The sequence below is a fragment of the Oryctolagus cuniculus genome, chromosome 8, assembly GCF_051225735.1.
Source record: "Oryctolagus cuniculus isolate XC-2025 breed Fujian yellow rabbit chromosome 8, ASM5122573v1, whole genome shotgun sequence".
In the NCBI taxonomy this organism is placed as follows: Eukaryota; Metazoa; Chordata; class Mammalia; order Lagomorpha; family Leporidae; genus Oryctolagus; species Oryctolagus cuniculus.
In genome coordinates this window covers 80,501,432-80,520,653 of record NC_142874.1, presented here as the reverse complement: position 1 = coordinate 80,520,653, position 19,222 = coordinate 80,501,432, and the positions used below count along the sequence as shown (strand labels likewise).

Genomic DNA, 19,222 nt, shown 5'->3' with positions numbered 1-19,222 from the left:
ATGGAGACAATTCTCTTATCCCTCCTCCCCCACATGTGCTGTCTCCCCACTGTTAACTTCCAGCACCAGAGTGGTACACTATTATAACTGACGAACCTACACTGACACATCATTATCATCACCAGAAGTCCACAGTTCACAATAAGGTTCATTCTTGGTGGTGTTCATTCTGTGGGGTTTTAAAGATGTAGATGACATATATCTACCACTGCAGTATCATACAGAATAGATTCACTGCCTTAAAGATCCACTGTACTCCACCTATTAATCCCTCCCCTTTTCTAATCCCTGGTACCCACTAATCTGTTCATTGCTCCTTTTTTTGTTGTTGTTGTTTTTATTTGACAGGTAGAGTTATAGACAGTGAGAGAGAGAGACAGAGAGACAGGTCTTCCTTCCATTGGTTCACCCCCTAAATGGCCGCTATGGCCAGTGCTACACCAATCCAAAGCCAGGAGCCAGGTGCTTCTTCCTGGTCTCCCATGCGGGTGCAGGGACCCAAGCACTTGGGCCATCCTCCACTGCCCTCCTAGGCCATAGCAGAGAGCTGGACTGGAAGAGGGGCAACCGGGACTAGATCCCAGCACCCATATGGGATGCCAGCGCCGCAGGCAGAGGATTAACCAAGTGAGCCACGGTACCGGCCCGTACTGCTCCTTTTTAAAACACTTAAAAAAAGTAAGCTTGCCTTTAGTGAGTTGAAAATATATTTATTCCCCTCATCATTTATCCTTTATTGCTACAATCTTTTCCTTTTATTCATGAACTTATTATACCTAATTTCCATGACTAAATAAATATATAGGCCGGCGCCGCGGCTCACTAGGCTAATCCTCCAACTTGCAGCGCTGGCACACTGGGTTCTAGTCCCGGTCAGGGTTCTGGATTCTGTCCCGGTTGCCCCTCTTCCAGGCCAGCCCTCTGCTGTGGCCAGGGAGTGCAGTGGAGGATGGCCCAAGTCCTTGGGCCCTGCACCCCATGGGAGACCAGGAGAAGTACCTGGCTCCTGCCATCAGATCAGCGCGGTGCACCGGCTGCAGCGCGCTGGCCGCGGCGGCCATTGGAGGGTGAACCAAGGGCAAAGGAAGACCTTTCTCTCTGTTTCTCTCTCTCACTGTCCACTCTGCCTGTCAAAAATCAATCAATAAATAAATAAATAAATAGGGGTGAGCATCAGACCTATTTCAGAGAACACAGATTTGCTGGCCATTTCCATCTCCTGTTTCCACTTCCTGCTAATGCAGACAATAGGAAGCAATAGGTGATGGCTGAAGTAGTTGGGCCCCTGCCACTCACATGGGAGTCCTGGACTGAGTTTTCAGCTCCTCGCTTCTGTCTGGCCCAATCCCAGCTTATGTGGGCATTTGGGGAGTGAGCCAAAGATGGAAACTCTGTCTCTTTGCCTGTCATATTAAAAAAAAAATCCCACAAAGGGAAGAAAAATTGAGCATTTGAAAAATAAGATGGTATAAATTGTATGATTTCTTCAGATACTTTTTATACCAATTGCTATCCATGTCTTGTTTATGGGGTGCAATTTGGTCGTGTTATTAGGTAATTTTGGTAAAATGTACACATTATGGATATATGATGAAGGGCTAGTGTTTAAGTACAACAAATATATGTGCATTTGAATTACATGGCCTTAAAGTGATGATTTCTGTAGTTTAGTATTAATTGCTAAAACACAATTTTTCCTATAAAGGTAGAAATGATAATATCCCTACATTCAAGGAAGAAATTACTTTTCAGCGTTATATAATTTAATTGGATTTGTTTTTAATAATGACTGATATGAACAGGTTAATTTGAAATATTAAGAAGCAGTGATTTCCTTAAAGAATTCACTAAAATTAGTTTTACTTCACAAATTATTTTGCTGTACTATATTGCTTGCCTGAGGGTCATTTGGGCTGAGGATCACACAGGCTGTAGGGTATAAAATAGAACAGGAAGAAATAATATCATCTAAAATAGATGAAAAATTTACATGCAAAAACCTGCTATGACATAAAAGAAATTTTATATTCAAAAACTTGTTACTGACACATTTTTTTTCCAAATATCTTCTGCTTTTCATGTACTTCAAGGCAATTTAAAATTCAATGTCCTGAAACTTATGGAGTTTAGTTAATAATCTAATAAAAGAAGTAATAGATTTACCAGCTGACAACACCTTTAAGTTGACTTGATTCATTACAATGAATTTCCTTTTTGCTGAGTTTTTAGGAATGATTATTACTAAGTGTGGTTTTGACATACATATTTCAGTTAATTTAGCTATAAGTTTGAATGGTATTTTGTTGCAGCGGGCTAAACAGCTGCTTGCAACATGGGAATCCAATGTCAGAGTGCCGGTTCTGTTCCTGGCCCCTCCACTTTGGCTCCAGCTTCCTGTTAATATGCCTGGGAAAACAGTTGATGATGGCCCAAGTGCCTGAGTCCCTGTCAGCCACATATAGAATGAAATTAGACTATCTCACATCAGATTTTGAAAATCAACTCAAAATGGATCAGGATATAAGATATGAAATCTAAAACTGACAGAACAAAACAAAGAGGGAAAGCTTTATAACACTGGTCTAGGCAGTGATTTTTTGGATATGACCTCATTGTTCAAGGTGAAACTGCTGGGGCTAAGTGTTGTGGCACATCGAGTTAAGCTGCTGCCTACAGTGCTAGCATCTCATATGAGCACTGATGTTGAGTCCCAGCTACTCCATTTTTGATTCAGTTCCCTACTAATATGCCTAGGAAAGCACCTATTTAAAATCCTATTTATAGCTAAAATAATTATTAGCAATATCAGGACTATCCTCTTAGGTTAGGGCTTTCTTACTGCAAGAATTTTCTTCAAAATATTTATAAATTAATATAAATTTCTTTAGCAAAATATGTGACAAACTCTAAATAAAAATGTTCTTTGTTCATTAATTTTGCACTTGATAAGTTTTTTTTATGTAAAAGGCACACACACACACACACACATACAGAGAATGAGAGAGAGAGAGAAAGAGAAAGAGAGAGAGAGAGAATCTCCTATCCACCATTACACTTCCCAAGTGCTTGCAACAGCTGGGGTTGGTTCAAGCTGAATCCAGAAGTCCTGGACTCAGGCCAGGTCTATCACATGGGTGGCAGGGACACAAGCACGTCAGCCATTAACAGCCTCTCAGTGTGACAATAGCAGGAGGCTGGAATTTAGAGTGGAGCCTGGACTTGAACCAAGGTACTCTGATATGGAATATGGGCATCACAAGCTGCATATGAAATGCTGTCTCAAAGCCTGCCCCCATTTTGCATGTGATAAATATTTATTGAACATTTTTCTAATAGGCATTGATCCCCATACATTGGTAAATGATGCAGATATGGCTTCTCCATGTAGGCATTTTATCACAATGGTAGAGAATGCTGTGTGACCGTTAGTGGTCTACCTTCATGGAATGGCTATTAAAACATCCCTAGAAATAGAATAGGCAAGAATATCTAGCTTAGTTCCATGAATTAGTGATATGGAATTGGCATTTCTAGGTTTCATCAAAATTCTATGCTAAGCTAAACATTATTGTTATCATCTAAGGTTTATTAATTTGTAATATTTTATTTGGATTTATAATGAAGAAAAGAATAGGTTATTGACAGCTATTTTCTTTTTTTTATTTCTTTTTTTAAACTTATATTTAGTAAATATAAATTTCCAAGGTACAGCTTATGGATTACAATGTTCCCCCCCATAACTTCCCTCCCACTCGCAACCCTCCCATCTCCTGCTCCCTTTCCCATTCCATTCACATCAAGATTCATTTTCAATTATCTTTATATACAGAAGATAAATTTAGTATATATTAAGTAAAGATTTCAACAGTTTGCACCCACACAGAACATAAAGTGTAAAATACTGTTTCAGTACTAGTTATAGCATTAATTCAAATTGAACAACACATTAAGGACAGAGATCCTAAATGGGTAGTAAGTGCACAGTGACTCCTGTTGTTGACTTAACAAATTGACACTCTTGTTTATGCCGTCAGTAATCTCCCTAGGCTCTTGTCATGAGTTGCCAAGGCTATGGAAGCCTTTTGAGTTCGTGGACATCGATCTTATTTAGACAAGGTCATACTCAAAGTGGAACTCAAAGTGGAAGTTCACTCCTCCCTTCAGAGAAAGGTACCTCCTTCTTTGATGGCCAGTTCTTTCCACTGGGATCTCACTCACAGAGATCTTTCATTTAGGGTTTTTTTTTTTTTTTTTTTTTTTTTGCCAGAGTGTCTTGGCTTTCCATGCCTAAAATACTCTCATGGGCTCTTCAGCCAGATGACAGCTATTTTCCAGATGCAGGCATAGCATAGCAGAAAGGCAGGCATGGTTTAGATCAAGAAATGTAATCTTTGATCATTTTTTAAAATATTAGTGTAACCATATATAATTCATTCAATCTCCCTATGGCATGAATTCAACATTTGTTAAATGAAAGGTTTAACCATTCTTTTTTATTTTAATTTTATCTGAAAGACAGGGGGATATGAGCGAGAGAGAGACAGAGAGAGAGAGAGAGAGAGACAGATCTATCATCTCACTCACTCCTCAAATGCCCACAACGTGCAGGGCTGCACCAGGCCAAAGCCAGGAGCCCAAAGTCAGTCTGGGTCTCTCACATAACAAGTAATTCAGCGACCATCAGGAGCACATTAGCAGGAAGGTGACATTGGAATCGTGCATTCTAATATGGGATACAGGAGTCCCAAGCAGCATTTTAAGTGCTGTCTCAAATACCCACCCTCCAAACTTATTTAATGAAAATCATATCAACAAATGCTTATTCCTTATGCCGTGGCCTTGTGCAAAGTATTTTTCAATATTCAATGGGTTACAGTAATAGTTTTCAATTCTGTCAAAGAGATCAGAATTCAGAATATGAGACTTAAAAATGAGGCAGAAGTAGATTTCATAAAACAGGAAATACTTAATTGCCAATAAGTGGTTCATGAAATAGTATCACAGAAACCAAAATGGGAAAAAGATTGGTTCATGCCGTAAAGAGAAGGGGAAGATTTGTTAGAAAGGTCAGGGGATGGAGGAATGAATTTTTAAAGATGGGCATTTGAATCATTGGAGTACATGAAGAATGTCCAGATGGAAAGTCTGTATAAAGACAATTCAGGGTCTATAATTGTATAATTCTTTTATTTATTTATTTATTTTTGACAGGCAGAGTGGACAGTGAGAGAGAGAGACAGAGAAAGGTCTTCCTTTGCCCTTGGTTCACCCTCCAATGGCCACCGGGGCCGGCGCGTTGCAGCCAGCACACTGCGCTGATCCGATGGCAGGAGCCAGGTACTTCTCCTGGTCTCCCATGGGGTGCAGAGCCCAAGCATTTGGGCCATCCTCCACTGCACTCCCTGGCCACAGCAGAGAGCTGGCCTGGAAGAGGGGCAACCGGGACAGAATCCGGCGCCCCAACCGGGACTAGAACCCGGTGTGCTGGTGCCGCAAGGCAGAGAATTAGCCTAGTGAGCCACGGTGCCGGCTCTATAATTGTATAATTCTTTCTAGGAACTGAAAAAAGATTTTCTAGCTGTAGACTAGAAAATGCTGCCTAAACAACAACTAGTCCCTCTCTATAAAGTTCTGTTTAGCAGGGGCCGGCGTTGTGGTGCAGTGGGTTAACGCCGTGGCCTGAAGTGCCGGCACCCCATATGGGCGCCAGTTCTAGTCCCGGCTGCTCCTCTTCCAATCCAGCTCTCTGCTGTGGCCTGGGAAGGCAGTGGAAGACGGCCTGAGTCCTTGGGCCCCTGCACCCATGTGGGAGACCTGGAAGAAGCTCCTGGCTCCTGGCTTCAGATTGGCGCAGCTCCGGCCGTTGCGGCCATCTGGGGAGTGAGCCATCGGATGGAAGACTTCTCTCTCTCTGCCTCTCCTCTCTTTGTGTAACTCTGACTTTCAAATAAATAAATAAATATTTTTTTAAAAAAATTTCTGTTTAGCATGCCTTTAGGAATTTCCCTTAAATGGCTACCAAAAGGAGACATACACACACACGCACATGCACACACAAACATCCATTAAATGGGATTTTAATAGTCCCTATTAGAATTAACATATATAACATGTGTCAAAGGGAGCCTGGCATGCAAAGTATTTTATATAAGCATTTTTATATTCAAAATATATAAAATAAATGTTTAATGTATATGGTCATTGCTAGCACCCTTTATATATTATTATATATAGGTATTACATACAGCATGACAAAATATTTCTTCTGAAATACTGTTAAATTATGATACTGCCCTAATTATGTTTAAAATATTTTTCAGTCAGAATGGTCAGTATTGAAGACTACATATCAAGATTTATTGAGTGATAGAGACAAAGATGAAAATCAGAACCTTCAGGATGGTGCATTAGAAACAGAAACCATTAATATTGGCTCAAAATACTTTCATTATTGGCCCTGTAACCCACAATGTGCCTTTCATCTCAAAGTTCAGTATTTCTAAAAGTCAGTTCTTCAGCCATGGAGACTATTTAACAGGCAGGTCATCTCATGAGACATCATCAGCTGAGGAAATCTCTGGCTTTGTTTTAAAATTTCATTGGATTATTGGAACTTTGTCTCATTTTGCAGCTGTTTACCTCTCATTCTCATTGCCCGAGATTAAATGAAACAATAGACTTTTAAAGTGGTGCTTCTTTTGTTTTTTTTCAATCAGGCCTGTATTTAATGTATAAAGAGAAAGAATATTAAGCACGCATTGTGTATGCGTTTCTCTACTACTGTATGAAGCAAGGCATTCATATTTTATTTATAATTTGTCACAATGAAAGTATTGATTCAAAATACAAATATTGCTCCAGAGCCACTGTTCATAAATGATATCTGATTTCATATGACATTTTGATTCTATGAAAGAGGGCTGGCACATTTTAGATATGTTCTCTTTTTTTCCTTCTTCTTTCTTTTTTAATCCTGATGCCTATGCAACAACATGCTTCATTTCTTGGTGAAATTTAGTTATTATTTACACACTTTTTGACTGTCTGGTCTTCCTTTGGTGGGCAATATTATTTTAGAACATACTTCATTTATTTCTTTTTTATCCCCAGATCCTGTATATGTACAATAATACCATACCTAATTGAAAATCCTGTAACCGACTGATATGTTGCTTTCCTGTTCCTTTTATTATGCAGTAAGCATCAGTGTAGAATTTCCCCATCATCATTTTTGAAAGTTAAATTAATAACAGCAGAGTGAAGTACCCTGTGTTAATGATCTATAATTAATGAAAATACCAAAAAGATTTCTTTCTATGCTCAAGAGACAATTTACATGTCAGAGATGTGTCAAAATCTATCCTTCCAAATACCTAGGATATATTTGTTCAATGTTATAGGATGAAATCACACAATTAGCTTGATTTTTTCATCTCATTATTTTTAGGTATGCAAGGAGTACTTTGGCAATTACAAAAAATCTATCTTCCAGTAGTAGCCAAGGAAGAATCTCCCGATCTTTCTATTTAGAACATTTTTAGAAATTTTTAAATAAAATAAATTAAAAGAACAATTGGACTCCAAACTCGTAAGTTACTCAGAGTATATTTACACAAAATTCTACAATTTTATGGTTAAATTTATTGTTTTTAGAAAATAGTATTTTCCCCTGGTTTACCATTACCAACCATCCAAAGTTCTCTTCAAAAAAAAGACCACTACCTTAATCTGACTTACAGATTGGATAGAATGAGCTATAGTAACTAGCACAAATTCAAGAATTATTATTCAGAGAAAAAAAATCACTATTTATAAAATTCATCCAGATCAGTAGTTTTAATGAAATCTATGGAGTCTTGTTCATTTAAGCCATCTCCTACCATTCCACATATTGAGAGCTACTTTAAATAATACTGATCTAGACTAGAAAATCCATTCTTTTTCTCTTCCCACTTTATATACAAACTTATAACTCTAGACATTAAAAACTTGGAATACATATTGAAAACTAGTTATGCTGAAGACATTGAATTGCTGTAGGTATTCTTAAATCTCTAGACTACATTTTGGGATTAAGATCTTAAATAATGGGTGCACCATTCATATATACGAGAGGGTATTCAAAACGTTTGTGAAAAATGTGTATTATGAAGAAACTCTGCATGGATTTAAACAAAAATTTTGTACCAAAGTAAACTTATTTTTAACTTCATTTTTCCACACACACTTTTAAAATTCCCTTCATACAAATCTAAAAGTAACTTTATGACCTTTTTTTTTTTTTTTTTTTTTTTTTTTTTTTTTTTTTTTTTTTTTGACAGGCAGAGTGGACAGTGAGAAAGAGAGAGAGAGAGAGAAATGTCTTCCTTTTGCCATTGGTTCACCCTCCAATGGCCGCCATAGCCGGTGTGCTGCAGCCAACACACCGCGCTGATCCGATGGCAGGAGCCAGGTGCTTCTCCTGGTCTCCCATGGGGTGCAGGGCCCAAGCACTTGGGCCATCCTCCACTGCACTCCCTGGCCACAGCAAAGAGCTGGCCTGGAAGAGGGGCAACCGGGACAGAATCCGGCATCCCGACCGGGACTAGAACCCGGTGTGCGGGCGCCACACGGCAGAGGATTAGCCTAGTGAGCCGAGGCGGCGGCTGACCTTTTTTTCTATATTGATAAACCCTACTACTGTCCAATTTGAATTGTGTAATTCACATAACTACTCTAACTTCCCTTCAAATAATTAATCTAATACCAATCATATGAAAGTGATGTGGCTATGAACTTGTTCCTTAGAATCTCCTCAGTGATAAGAGAGGCATGAATATCCCACATATAAATACTCTAAGAATAAGATTTCTTGGCAAAATCCCATGCTTCCTGCTGCTTTTCACTGCACAGATCATTCCCTGGCATAATGGTTCCTTCATTTCAGCTATGCTGCTCATAATATTTTTGTTATCAGACATCACAGTTCTTTGGTTGGAAGCTGATGAAGCTTGGTGTGTGGAACTATATGCATTTGTACTAAATGAACTCAGACCACACGCTGCACCACACATTCCTCCATTCATCAAACATGTAGTGAAGTCCTCCGGTTTGTCAGTTGGCTTTGTGGGGTAGCGGCTTATGTCCCTGTCTGTATTGCTGGCATCCCATATTGGAGTGCAGTTTGCATTCCTAGCTTCGTGGTTTCCAATCCAGGACCCTGTTAATGTGATTGGAAAAGCAGCAGAAGATGGTTTGAGTGCTTGGGCTCCTGCCATTCACATAGGAGACCTGGATGAAGTTCCTGGCCCCTGGCTTCAGCCTGTCATTGTAGCCATTTAGGGAGTGAACTTGCAGATGGAAGGTTCCCCTCCCCTCTCCCCCTCAACTTTCAAATAATATATCTGGTATATCTAGGGCTAATTTCGTAGCTCAGGCTCAGCAGGTTAAACCTCAGCGTACAATGTTGGCATCCTATAGCAGAGTACTGGTTTGAGTCTCAACTGCTTCTCTTGACTCAGCTTCCTTGCCTAGGAAGGCAGTCAATGATGGCCCAAGTATTTGAGTCCCTGCCACCCACATGGGAGACCCACATGAAGTTCTCAGCTCCTGGCTTTCAACTAGCCAAGCCTTGGCTCTTAGGACATGTGGAGAGTGAATCAGTGAATGGAAGATCTTATTCTCTGTCTTCTCTCTCTCTCCTTCTCTGTCATGCCTTCTCTTTTGGCATACCAAATTTTGAATAAATAAATCAATTTAAAGAAAGAAAAGTGATCTAACTCTGGTACATTGTAACAGTCATGAAAGGACCAGGCACTCTGTAAATATTTATTTAATAAATAAACATATTATAAGACTTCTGGGACTCTGCCTAATGTGGATGAACATAAATTAAAAAATCAATTTAATTTTGCAGTGAATGTGATAAAAATGTTGTTGTTGGCAATATGGTATAGGTCAAGAATATCCAAGAAAATTCTCTTAAAAGAGTTACAGAACAAAATACACTGAATAAAAGGACAGGTAGGTGAAAGATACACATTTCAATCTTAACATTATAATAATCATTACTTATCAGATTTAAAGAAAGAACATTATTTCATTAAAAATAGCAATAAAATGCAGTCAATAAAATGCAGTCAAGACACAATCTTAAAAGAAATATCAAAAGTCACATTAAGTAAATTCTAAAACTTTACTGAAAAAAACAAGAGAAATTCTCATGTGTAGAGACATAAAATTTTCCTCACCAGAATATTTTAAAGATGTCAGTTATTCCCAAATTAACTTACATACTTATTATAAGTCTATGTAAAAATAAAAGTAGCTTCATTTTAGGACTTTGAAATAAAGAAATGAAAATTTATTTGGAATAATCTACCCCCACACACATACCCACAAAACCCAGAGGAATCAAATGTCATTCTTTTTTTTTAAGAGAGGAAAAACAGGTTGCAGTCTCACACTAATATCACATATATTTAAAAATATTTATAAAACTAGAAACACATCATTCATTAGTATAAGAATTGATAGAAAAACTAATGAGTTTGTGTTGTGTGTATATGTCTTTATGTAGTACACCTTTTCTTTACTGTGTGTGTGTGTGTGTGTGGCTGGCTCTTCTCTTAAACCTTCTCATTGCTTTGTGAGTGAACTAAAACCAAAGTGAATAGAAAAGTTAAATATTCAAACACTCTCAAATCTTCAAGAAGACAATTTAGATATTAATACAATAGAAGAGTACCTAGGGATGTATGCTACAGGAGTAAATACAAATGAACAGAGTGAAAATATTTAAAAGTAGAAAATATATAACTTCTTGGATAAGAAAAGCATCATAAAGGTAAATGAGAAACTAGAAAAATACAATTAATTGTAGATAAAAAGTTAATATGCTTATGATACGAAGACCTTTAAAGATCAATGAAAAGAAATTTTAGTTACCAACAGAAAAACTGGCAATGATGTAAGCAAGTCATACAATAAAATACACAAATGGTCATAATTTTATATATAATTCAAATTCACTATTCATAGAGTATTTGAATTAATAGTACATTGTAATAATGTAAAAAATGCAGAAATACCAGTGTTGCTGAGGATATGATTAGACAGTCTTATACTCTCATGATCAGTCTATTGGAAATATTATGTTCTGGAAAATCAATTTCTAAGAAAACAAACTTACATTTATTTCCATTTATGTTTGCTTGATTTAATGGGAAAACTATAAACAACCTAAATGTCCAGTATATCACCTTTTTGCATCTATAATACGAAATACCATATCACTAGTAAAAAATTAGCTTTTAGGAATGGGAATTAATTATTTTCTTCTGATACAGAGGTAATATTATTGTGGAAAATCAGAAAATACTGAAAAATCTAACATAAAGATCACGTATAATTCATTCATAGAGAGAAAACTCTTTTTAAAAAATATTTATTTATTTGGAATGCAGTTACAGAGAGAGAGGGGGAGAGACAGAGAGAGATCTTCCATCCAGTGGCTCACTTGCTGAATGGCCGCAAAAGCCAGAACTGGGCAAGACCAAAGGCAGGAGCCAAGAGCTTCTTCCAAGTCTCCCACATGGGTACAGGGGCCAAAGCACTTGGGCCATCCTCCACTGCTTTCTTAGGTGCATTAGCAGGGAGCTGAATCAGAAGTAGAACAGCCAGGACTTGAACCAGTGCCTGTATGGGATGCTAGCTCTTCAGACGATGGCTTAACTCTCTGTGCTACAATACTGGCCATGAGAGAAAGTATCTTATATGTGATTTTTCCCTTATTTTTAAAGTTAAGATTTAAGTATATATTTATTTTTATTGCATTTCTATATTATTTTATCTTAGAGATTGTGTGTGTGTGTGTGTGAGAGAGAGAGAGAGAGAGAGAGATACAGAGGAAGAATTCCTTGAAAATCATATTTGAATTAAAGTGGACCTTACTGATAACTGACAATCTTTGGATTTACTATAGTTTTTTTTTTTTGAATAGTGATTGAATTACAAATATCTATGTGTGGCAGCTTTTTTGCAAAGATAGCCATTAAAAGTTCTTCAATCCCTGTACATATATGCCCTTCCTTCCATCAAGACGTGAAGGCTCTTTTTCTGTGCCCTCAAACTTGAGCTAATCCTGTGACTTACTTTAACTTTAGACTGTGTTGAAGTGAGGCTGAATGACTCTTAGTCTGGATCTTAAAAGACTTTTTAAATTCCTTTGTCATGCTCTTGGAAGTCAGCTGTCATGTAAAGAATGTCCAAGGCTGGCACTTGGCACAGTGGGTAAAGCTACCACTTGCAGTGCCAGCATCCCATATGGGAGCTGGTTCATGTTTCAGATGCTCCACTTCTGATTCAGCTCCCTGTTAATGGCTGTGAAAGCAGCAGAAGATGGTCCAAATCCTTGGGCTCATGAACCCAAGTGGGCGAACTGGCTGAAGCTCCTGGCTTGTGGCTTTGGCCTGGGCTAGCTGTCCAGCCTTGGGTGCTGAGGCCATTTGGGGAATGAACCAGAGGATGGAAGAGATCTCTCTCTCTCCCCACCCCTCCCCCCGTAATTCTGCCTTTCAAATAAATCTTTAAAAAATAATTTCTGTAACTTCTAGAAAAAAGTTCACTCGGAAGAAAGGAAATTTTAAAGTGAAGGAAAGAAGCACAATCAATCCTGAGTTATTGTGGCCATCCCAGCTGAGTTCAGAATTTTTGAGTGAAGATATTTTGGATCCTGCATCCTGATTCAAGCTACTCCAGTTAAAATTCACCTAGGGCAGAAGCTAGTTCCCCCTAGTGAAACCTATATATACAGCAGGATTATTTGCTATTTCTTGTTGTTTGGTTTGTTACACAGCACAGGCATAACTCAGGCATTTCAGGTTTGGTTCCACACCACTACAGTAAAGTGACTATTTCAATAAGAAAAGTCATATAAACACTTTGGCTTCCCACTGTACATAAAAGAACTGCTAGTAATGTTCACATTGTTATACAGTCTATTATGTGTACAAGAACATTATATCTGATAAAAAACACCGAATGTATATATACCTTAGTTAAAAAAAAAGTGGTTACTAAAAACTGCTAATGATAATCCGAGCTTCCAATCTTCTTGGAGCCAGGAGCTCCATCCTAGTCTCCCACATGGGTGGCAAAAGCCCCAGCATGTGGGCCATCTTCCACTGCCTTCTTCCCAGGCTCTATGACAGGAAGTGGGATTGGAAGTGGACAAGCCAGGACATGAATAGGCACTCTGATATGGGATGCCAGCACTGCAATTGGTGTCTTAACCTGCACCACAAGGTGAGCCCCAAGTACTTATAATATTTTAGGTATCACTTAACATTTTATTTAATATTAAAAAACAAGAATCACTTTTTTTTGCAGTAACATGGATCTTTTATGCTATGTTCAACTACATATCTCTCACTAAACTTGTGTACCTGGAAATTTTCACAAAACCCCACCCAGTAAAAGCTGCAATGTTTCTAGATGGGTGTGCACAAAACATCAAGTTGAACTTGTCTAAGATTTTTCTGAGCATATGGCAAAGAGGTGGGAGCGGATGCTTTTTCATTTACTTACATTCACTGGATTTGCATGGGCTGATATATTTCTGGAACTTTAATATTACTCAAAATAAAGTAGACAAAACAGCACAAGAAATTTGATTATTTCTGACTGGTGGTTGATCCCCAGTGTTGATGGAAATCTGGCAAATACAACATAGCAACACAGCCTCATGCTTTGGATTCTTAAATTTTAATCATTTCATAACTCAAAGACTGATGTTCCAATTTCAATTCTGTTGCTGACTGGCTATTAATACTACACTGTCCTCATTTTCTCACATGTAAAATGGGGTTATAGTGCTCATGTTTTCTTTCTTTCTTCCTCTTCCACACCAATTCTTGTTTCCAAATTTATTAAGCTAGAGAATAACAATATATATTATATGTCCAAAAGTAATGAAAATATTTAACTAAGAAAATCACAAACCAGGGACCATATTGAAAAGAAAAAAGTAAAACTAGGAGTAGTAAATTGCTTGCCAAGAGATACTGTATTGGATAAACCATGATTTTGAGTCTGTTTTCTAGCCAGCAACAAAGGAAAGAAGATGGGTTACACAGAGGATCAGTAAGATACAACTGGCCATATCAATAGCTATGAAACCAAAGAAAACATTATGAACTAAAGCATTTAGATACTGTAAAAATCAGGAAAAATAAGTATTTTTCAGTCTTTCACGGAAGAAAAAAGAGGGATCAGAAACATAAACAAAGACCAAATACTATTGGCAAAAAAGTTAAACAATAGTTCTAAAAATTAACATATAAAATTAAGTAAAGACCCTGATTGATGAATAAAATAGTGAATTACACATTTAAAGAAAGAACTTCTAAAGGAAATATTAATGCAAAGAAATTATCCAGGAAGTAGCAAAGAGAGCAAGGAGATGAAAATATGAGAGGACAGAGAGAAGACTTCTCAGATGCACAATGATAGTTCCAAAATTTCAAAATAGAAGAGATGGCAAAAAGAAATGTGTGTAGACGTAACTGCTATTTCAGATAACATGAAAGTGCCAATACTTAATTTAGGATGCTCAGTGAATCCTAAGAAGCTAAATAAAAACAAATACTCCTAAACAAAGTAGAATTAATACATTAAAGAGAAAGACAACATATTTAAATCATCATGGAGTAATAACAGGTTAATTTCAAAGGAAGGTCAATTAGATTGACAGCTGATTTCTCAACAGCAGCAACCATAACTATAAAACAATAGATTGATACATTCAAAATGCAGAGAAGCAGCAACTGTTTCCATAAAAATTACAAATAAAGCAGAATTTTCCTTCAAAAAAATGAAGGGCAGGCATTCAGTTCAGGAATTAATTCCACCTGATGGGAACACTGCATCCTAGTTCCTGGTGCCGGGCTTTGAATCCCACCTCTACTTTCCATTTCAGATTCCTGCTAAGGCAGCAAGTGATGGCTCAAGTGCTTGGACCCCGCAAGCCAACAGCGAGATCCAAACTGAGTTCCAGGCTCCTGTTTTCAGCCTGTTCTTGCCTGTTGTCGAAATTTGTGTGAGTAAATCAGCAGACAGGATATTACTCTCTCTCTCGCTCGCCTCTCTGTGTGTGTGTGTGTGTGTGTATACATGTGTGTTTGTTTTGTCTCTGTGCCTTTCCAATAGCTAAAATAAAGAAATTTTAATAGGCATTTCACATAAGAAAAACAGTAAAAGTTACTGGTTGTGGGGCTGGCGCTGTGGCACAGCGGATTAACGCTCTGGCCTGAAGTGCTGGCATCCCATGTGGGTGCCAGTTTGAGACCTGGCTGCTCTACTTCTGATCCAGCTCTCTGCTATGGCCTGTGAAGGCAGTGAAAGATGACCCAAGTCCTTGGGCCCCTGTACCCATGTGGGAGACCTGGAAAAGGCTCCTGGCTCCTGGCTTCAGATCTGTGTAGCTCCGGCCACTGCAGCCAACTGGGGAGTGAACCATCGTATAGAAGCCTTCTCTCTCTCTCTCTCTCTCTCTCTCTCTCTCTGCTTCTCCTCTCTCTTTGTAACTCTGACTTTCAAATAAATAAATAAATCTTTAAAAAAAAAGTTACTGGTTGTTAATATGTAGCCCTGCCTATTTTAGGATTTGTCTTTTTTTTTAAACACGTAGTTTTTTGCTTTGTTTTGTTTTGTTTAAAGATTGATTTGTGTTTATTTGAAAGGCAGAGTTACAGTTGGGAAAGACAGATCTTTCATCCATTGGTTCATTCCCCAAATGGCCACAACAGGCACAGTGGGGCCAGGCCAAAGAGAAGCCAGGAGCTTCTTCCAGGTCTCCTATGTGGGTGTATGGGCTCAAGCACTTGGCCCATGTTTCACTACTTTCCCAGGTGCATCAGCAGGGAACTGGATTGGAAGTGGGCAGTCGGGACATGAGTAGGCATCTGTATGGGGATGCTGGTGTCATAAGCAATGGGTTTACCTGCCACGCCACACAATGGCCCTGAGAAATTAATTTTTGAAATTAAATTAAGTACTCAGGGTCCAGTGGCTTGGAACCTGTGCTTGTGATGTGGATGCAGAAACTCTCTCACAATCTGAATCCTTTTCAAACACTTCATCCTCTGAGGTGGAATAGGAAGGAAGAAAAACCCAAATGGAGTTTTCATATACAATTGCCCATAGTTACTACACTGATGTTTATTTGTTGAAACTGCTTTTCCATCATTAAAAAATCCACCATGAGACATATTATTCCTCCCTTTTTTACTTGTAGCTGTTTCCCTATAGTTGATATCCAAATGTTGGTTTCTTAATGGATAGATATTTGTTTGTTCTATAAACACCCCTAGAGAAACCCTTTGTAGTTGCATGGCTTGGGAGAGTCAGCTTAACCACCTCTGTATTTTTTTATGTTAATTAAATTAAATTTTATTTTGTTTATTTGAGGAGAAAGAAAGAGGGAGAGAGAGAGAGGGTATAGGGAAAGGTAAAGAGATGGGGGGAAAGAGAAAGAGAGAGAGAGAGAATCTCCCATCCACAAGTTCACTCCCCAAATGACACAAGAGCCAGTGTTGGGCCAGATTGACCCAAGGACTTGAATCACCACATGCTTCCTTCAGTGTGTGCAATAGCAGGAAGCTGGATCAAAAGTAGCACAGGGACCTGAATCCAGGTACTCTATCATAGGAAGGGTACTCTGTTACCTCATGGGGTTGGGGATTTTCTGTATTCTTAGGAGTATTAGTAAGATAATTTAAGTTCTTGTTTTTTTCTTTTAAAGATTTATTTTATTTACCTGAAAGACAGAATTAGAGAGAGAGAGGGAGAGAGAGAGGGAGAGGGAGGGGGGGCGAGAGAGAGAGAGAGAGAGAGAGAGAGAATCTTCATCTACTGGTTCACTCCCAAATGGTTGCAATTGTGGGACTGGGCCAGGCCAAAGCCAGGAGCCAGAGAGAAGACTTCTCAGATGCACAATGATAGTTCCAAAATTTCAAAATAGAAGAGATGGCAAAAAGAAATGTGTGTAGACGTAACTGCTATTTCAGATAACATGAAAGTGCCAATACTTAATTTAGGATGCTCAGTGAATCCTAAGAAGCTAAATAAAAACAAATACTCCTAAACAAAGTAGAATTAATACATTAAAGAGAAAGACAACATATTTAAATCATCATGGAGTAATAACAGGTTAATTTCAAAGGATCCACCCACCTGGATCTCCCATGTGGGTGGCAGGGGCCCAAGCACTTGGGCCATCTTTTGCTGTTTTCCCAGATGCATTAGCAGGGAGCTGAATTGGAACCAGAGCAGCCAGGGCTCCAACTAGTGCTCTTATGGGATGTTGGCATTGCTTAATCTGTTGCATCACAATGTTGGCCCTAGATAACTTAATTTCCAGCTAACACCAGTGGTTATTGTGGAAAACACATGCCCTCAACACGCTACACAGTGGGCATGGAAGCTTTAACCCCTTGCATTTGCTCCTCATCATCTCTCTTGCCTCTTTCATCTCCTATCAAAAGTTTTAAGTCTAGAGTACCAGCTATTCTGATGGTGCAGTAGCTTAAAACATTTCACACAAAGAATGAGCAGTAGTCATGGTTTAGTGAACAAAGTAATGGTTCTGACAACTTTACTTTTGTGGGAAGAGAGAAGATATATTGAATGCTATTCCACATCTGTAAGGGGAGTACAGAAGCTGTTCTACAAATTCTAATTCCCTCCAACAGTGACTTTTCATATCTTTCTATCTTACATAATTCCCAAGAAGTGCATACTTGGAGGGCTGGGAAGATGATGGTTCCAACTGTCCTAAAATAGTGCATCTCAACAAGCTTCCTAATAAAGTGGTTGAGCCCAAGCTGGTTGTTTTCTGATTCTGAAATCTGACATTAGCCTGTGGATTCTCGTATTTAGTCTGGTACAAAAAGTAGTTTTCTATTGGCACTCTACAATGTCATGCGAGAGTGATATAACTTATTAAATCATAAATGTTAGCATATAACGCCAATGAATCCTGTGCATTATATTTACCATTAATGCTTATAATGAGGCAGCCTAAATTTTATAATGTGGAAAACTCTTATTGGAGGTAACATCAAAATACAAAAAAATTAGAAATAAACCAGGAAGGTAAAGCATGTGCCATGAAATATGGGAAAGACAGAATTCTGTTTTGCACAACTGCCCTTAATACATAGTAAATAGAGCTAGTAGGGTATTAATTTCCTTTATAAATTCAATTTTATATGTCTGAGACTTATCTTGTTCTAAACTACATTGGACTTTAAAGGAAAACTCATTTTCTATTCTTATTTCTATTTCCTCTATTCTGTAACCAGATCAGTAAAATAATACAAATGTTGTGTGACTATGCAAAATATTATAATCTATTTTCTCTGCATGTTAGTATAAGAAACTGGCAAGTTCTTTCCACATAGCACATTGAGCCAAAAGCAAAATAAGTGAAAAATCAATTCACATTCTTCCTCATCTGATGGTAAAAGTTTATTAGGCTTATTTTCTTTCATGTTTATTTATTCATAAATTGTTGTTAATTCATAGTAATAGTTAATTTTAGGCTTCTGTCCTCCAACATTGATGTATTGATGAGCTGCTCAAATATGTCAAATCTAGCATCTTTCTTAACTATTATATTTCTTTAAAAAATGATTTTAAATTGTGGCAATACTCTTGCCCATTGACAAACGTCTCAATAATTAAAAATAGAAGAATAGTAATAATGAAATGAAGATTGATTATGATCTGATGCTCAGCAGAGAGTGTATCTGTGAATGAATTTACCAGATTTGTAGTTGATGTAACTGGCAGAAACAACAGCTCTATGAATGACTCTGATGCAACACCTTAACAAGCTCTCTGGGGAGGGTCTATCACAAACATCTATTTTGTATGAATGGCTGCTAGGTGAACTGACAACAACTGGTCTGTCCCTGAAGTTTCTATATGAAGTTAAAATAAAGGGCAATACTTTTCAGACATCCACAAAGCCACAATCTGAAAAAGAGAAACAATTTTTAAGAAGTTTTATTTTATGGAAGAAATGAATCATCAAGATACCTTGCCAGAACTTCATTTTGAAGTTGTTTATTACTGTGCATATTATTCAGATGCAAGTATACATGTAAATCTTTGACATTTCACTTTTCCATTGGAGATCTAGGCAGGTAACTGACATGATGGAAGCTTAGATTTTAACCAT

General features: G+C 37.9%; 1 protein-coding gene across 8 annotated transcripts in view; it reads left to right on the top strand.

The window, feature by feature from the left end:
* The window catches only part of LOC127483154 (uncharacterized), a 193,741-nt gene that overhangs the window by 105,191 nt on the left and 69,328 nt on the right, over positions 1–19,222 (top strand). For 4 of the 8 annotated variants that reach the window (XR_016212293.1, XM_051819498.3, XM_089302891.1 and 1 more), the window contains exon 2: positions 14,957–15,076. The exons of the other annotated variants lie outside the window; for them this stretch is intronic. Coding sequence is in view for 3 of the 4 variants with exons in the window: in XM_051819498.3 (XP_051675458.2) it covers positions 14,957–15,076 (120 nt within the window). In the remaining variant the exon portion in view is untranslated. The remainder of the gene's footprint in view (positions 1–14,956; positions 15,077–19,222) is intronic. 8 annotated transcript variants of the gene reach the window in all.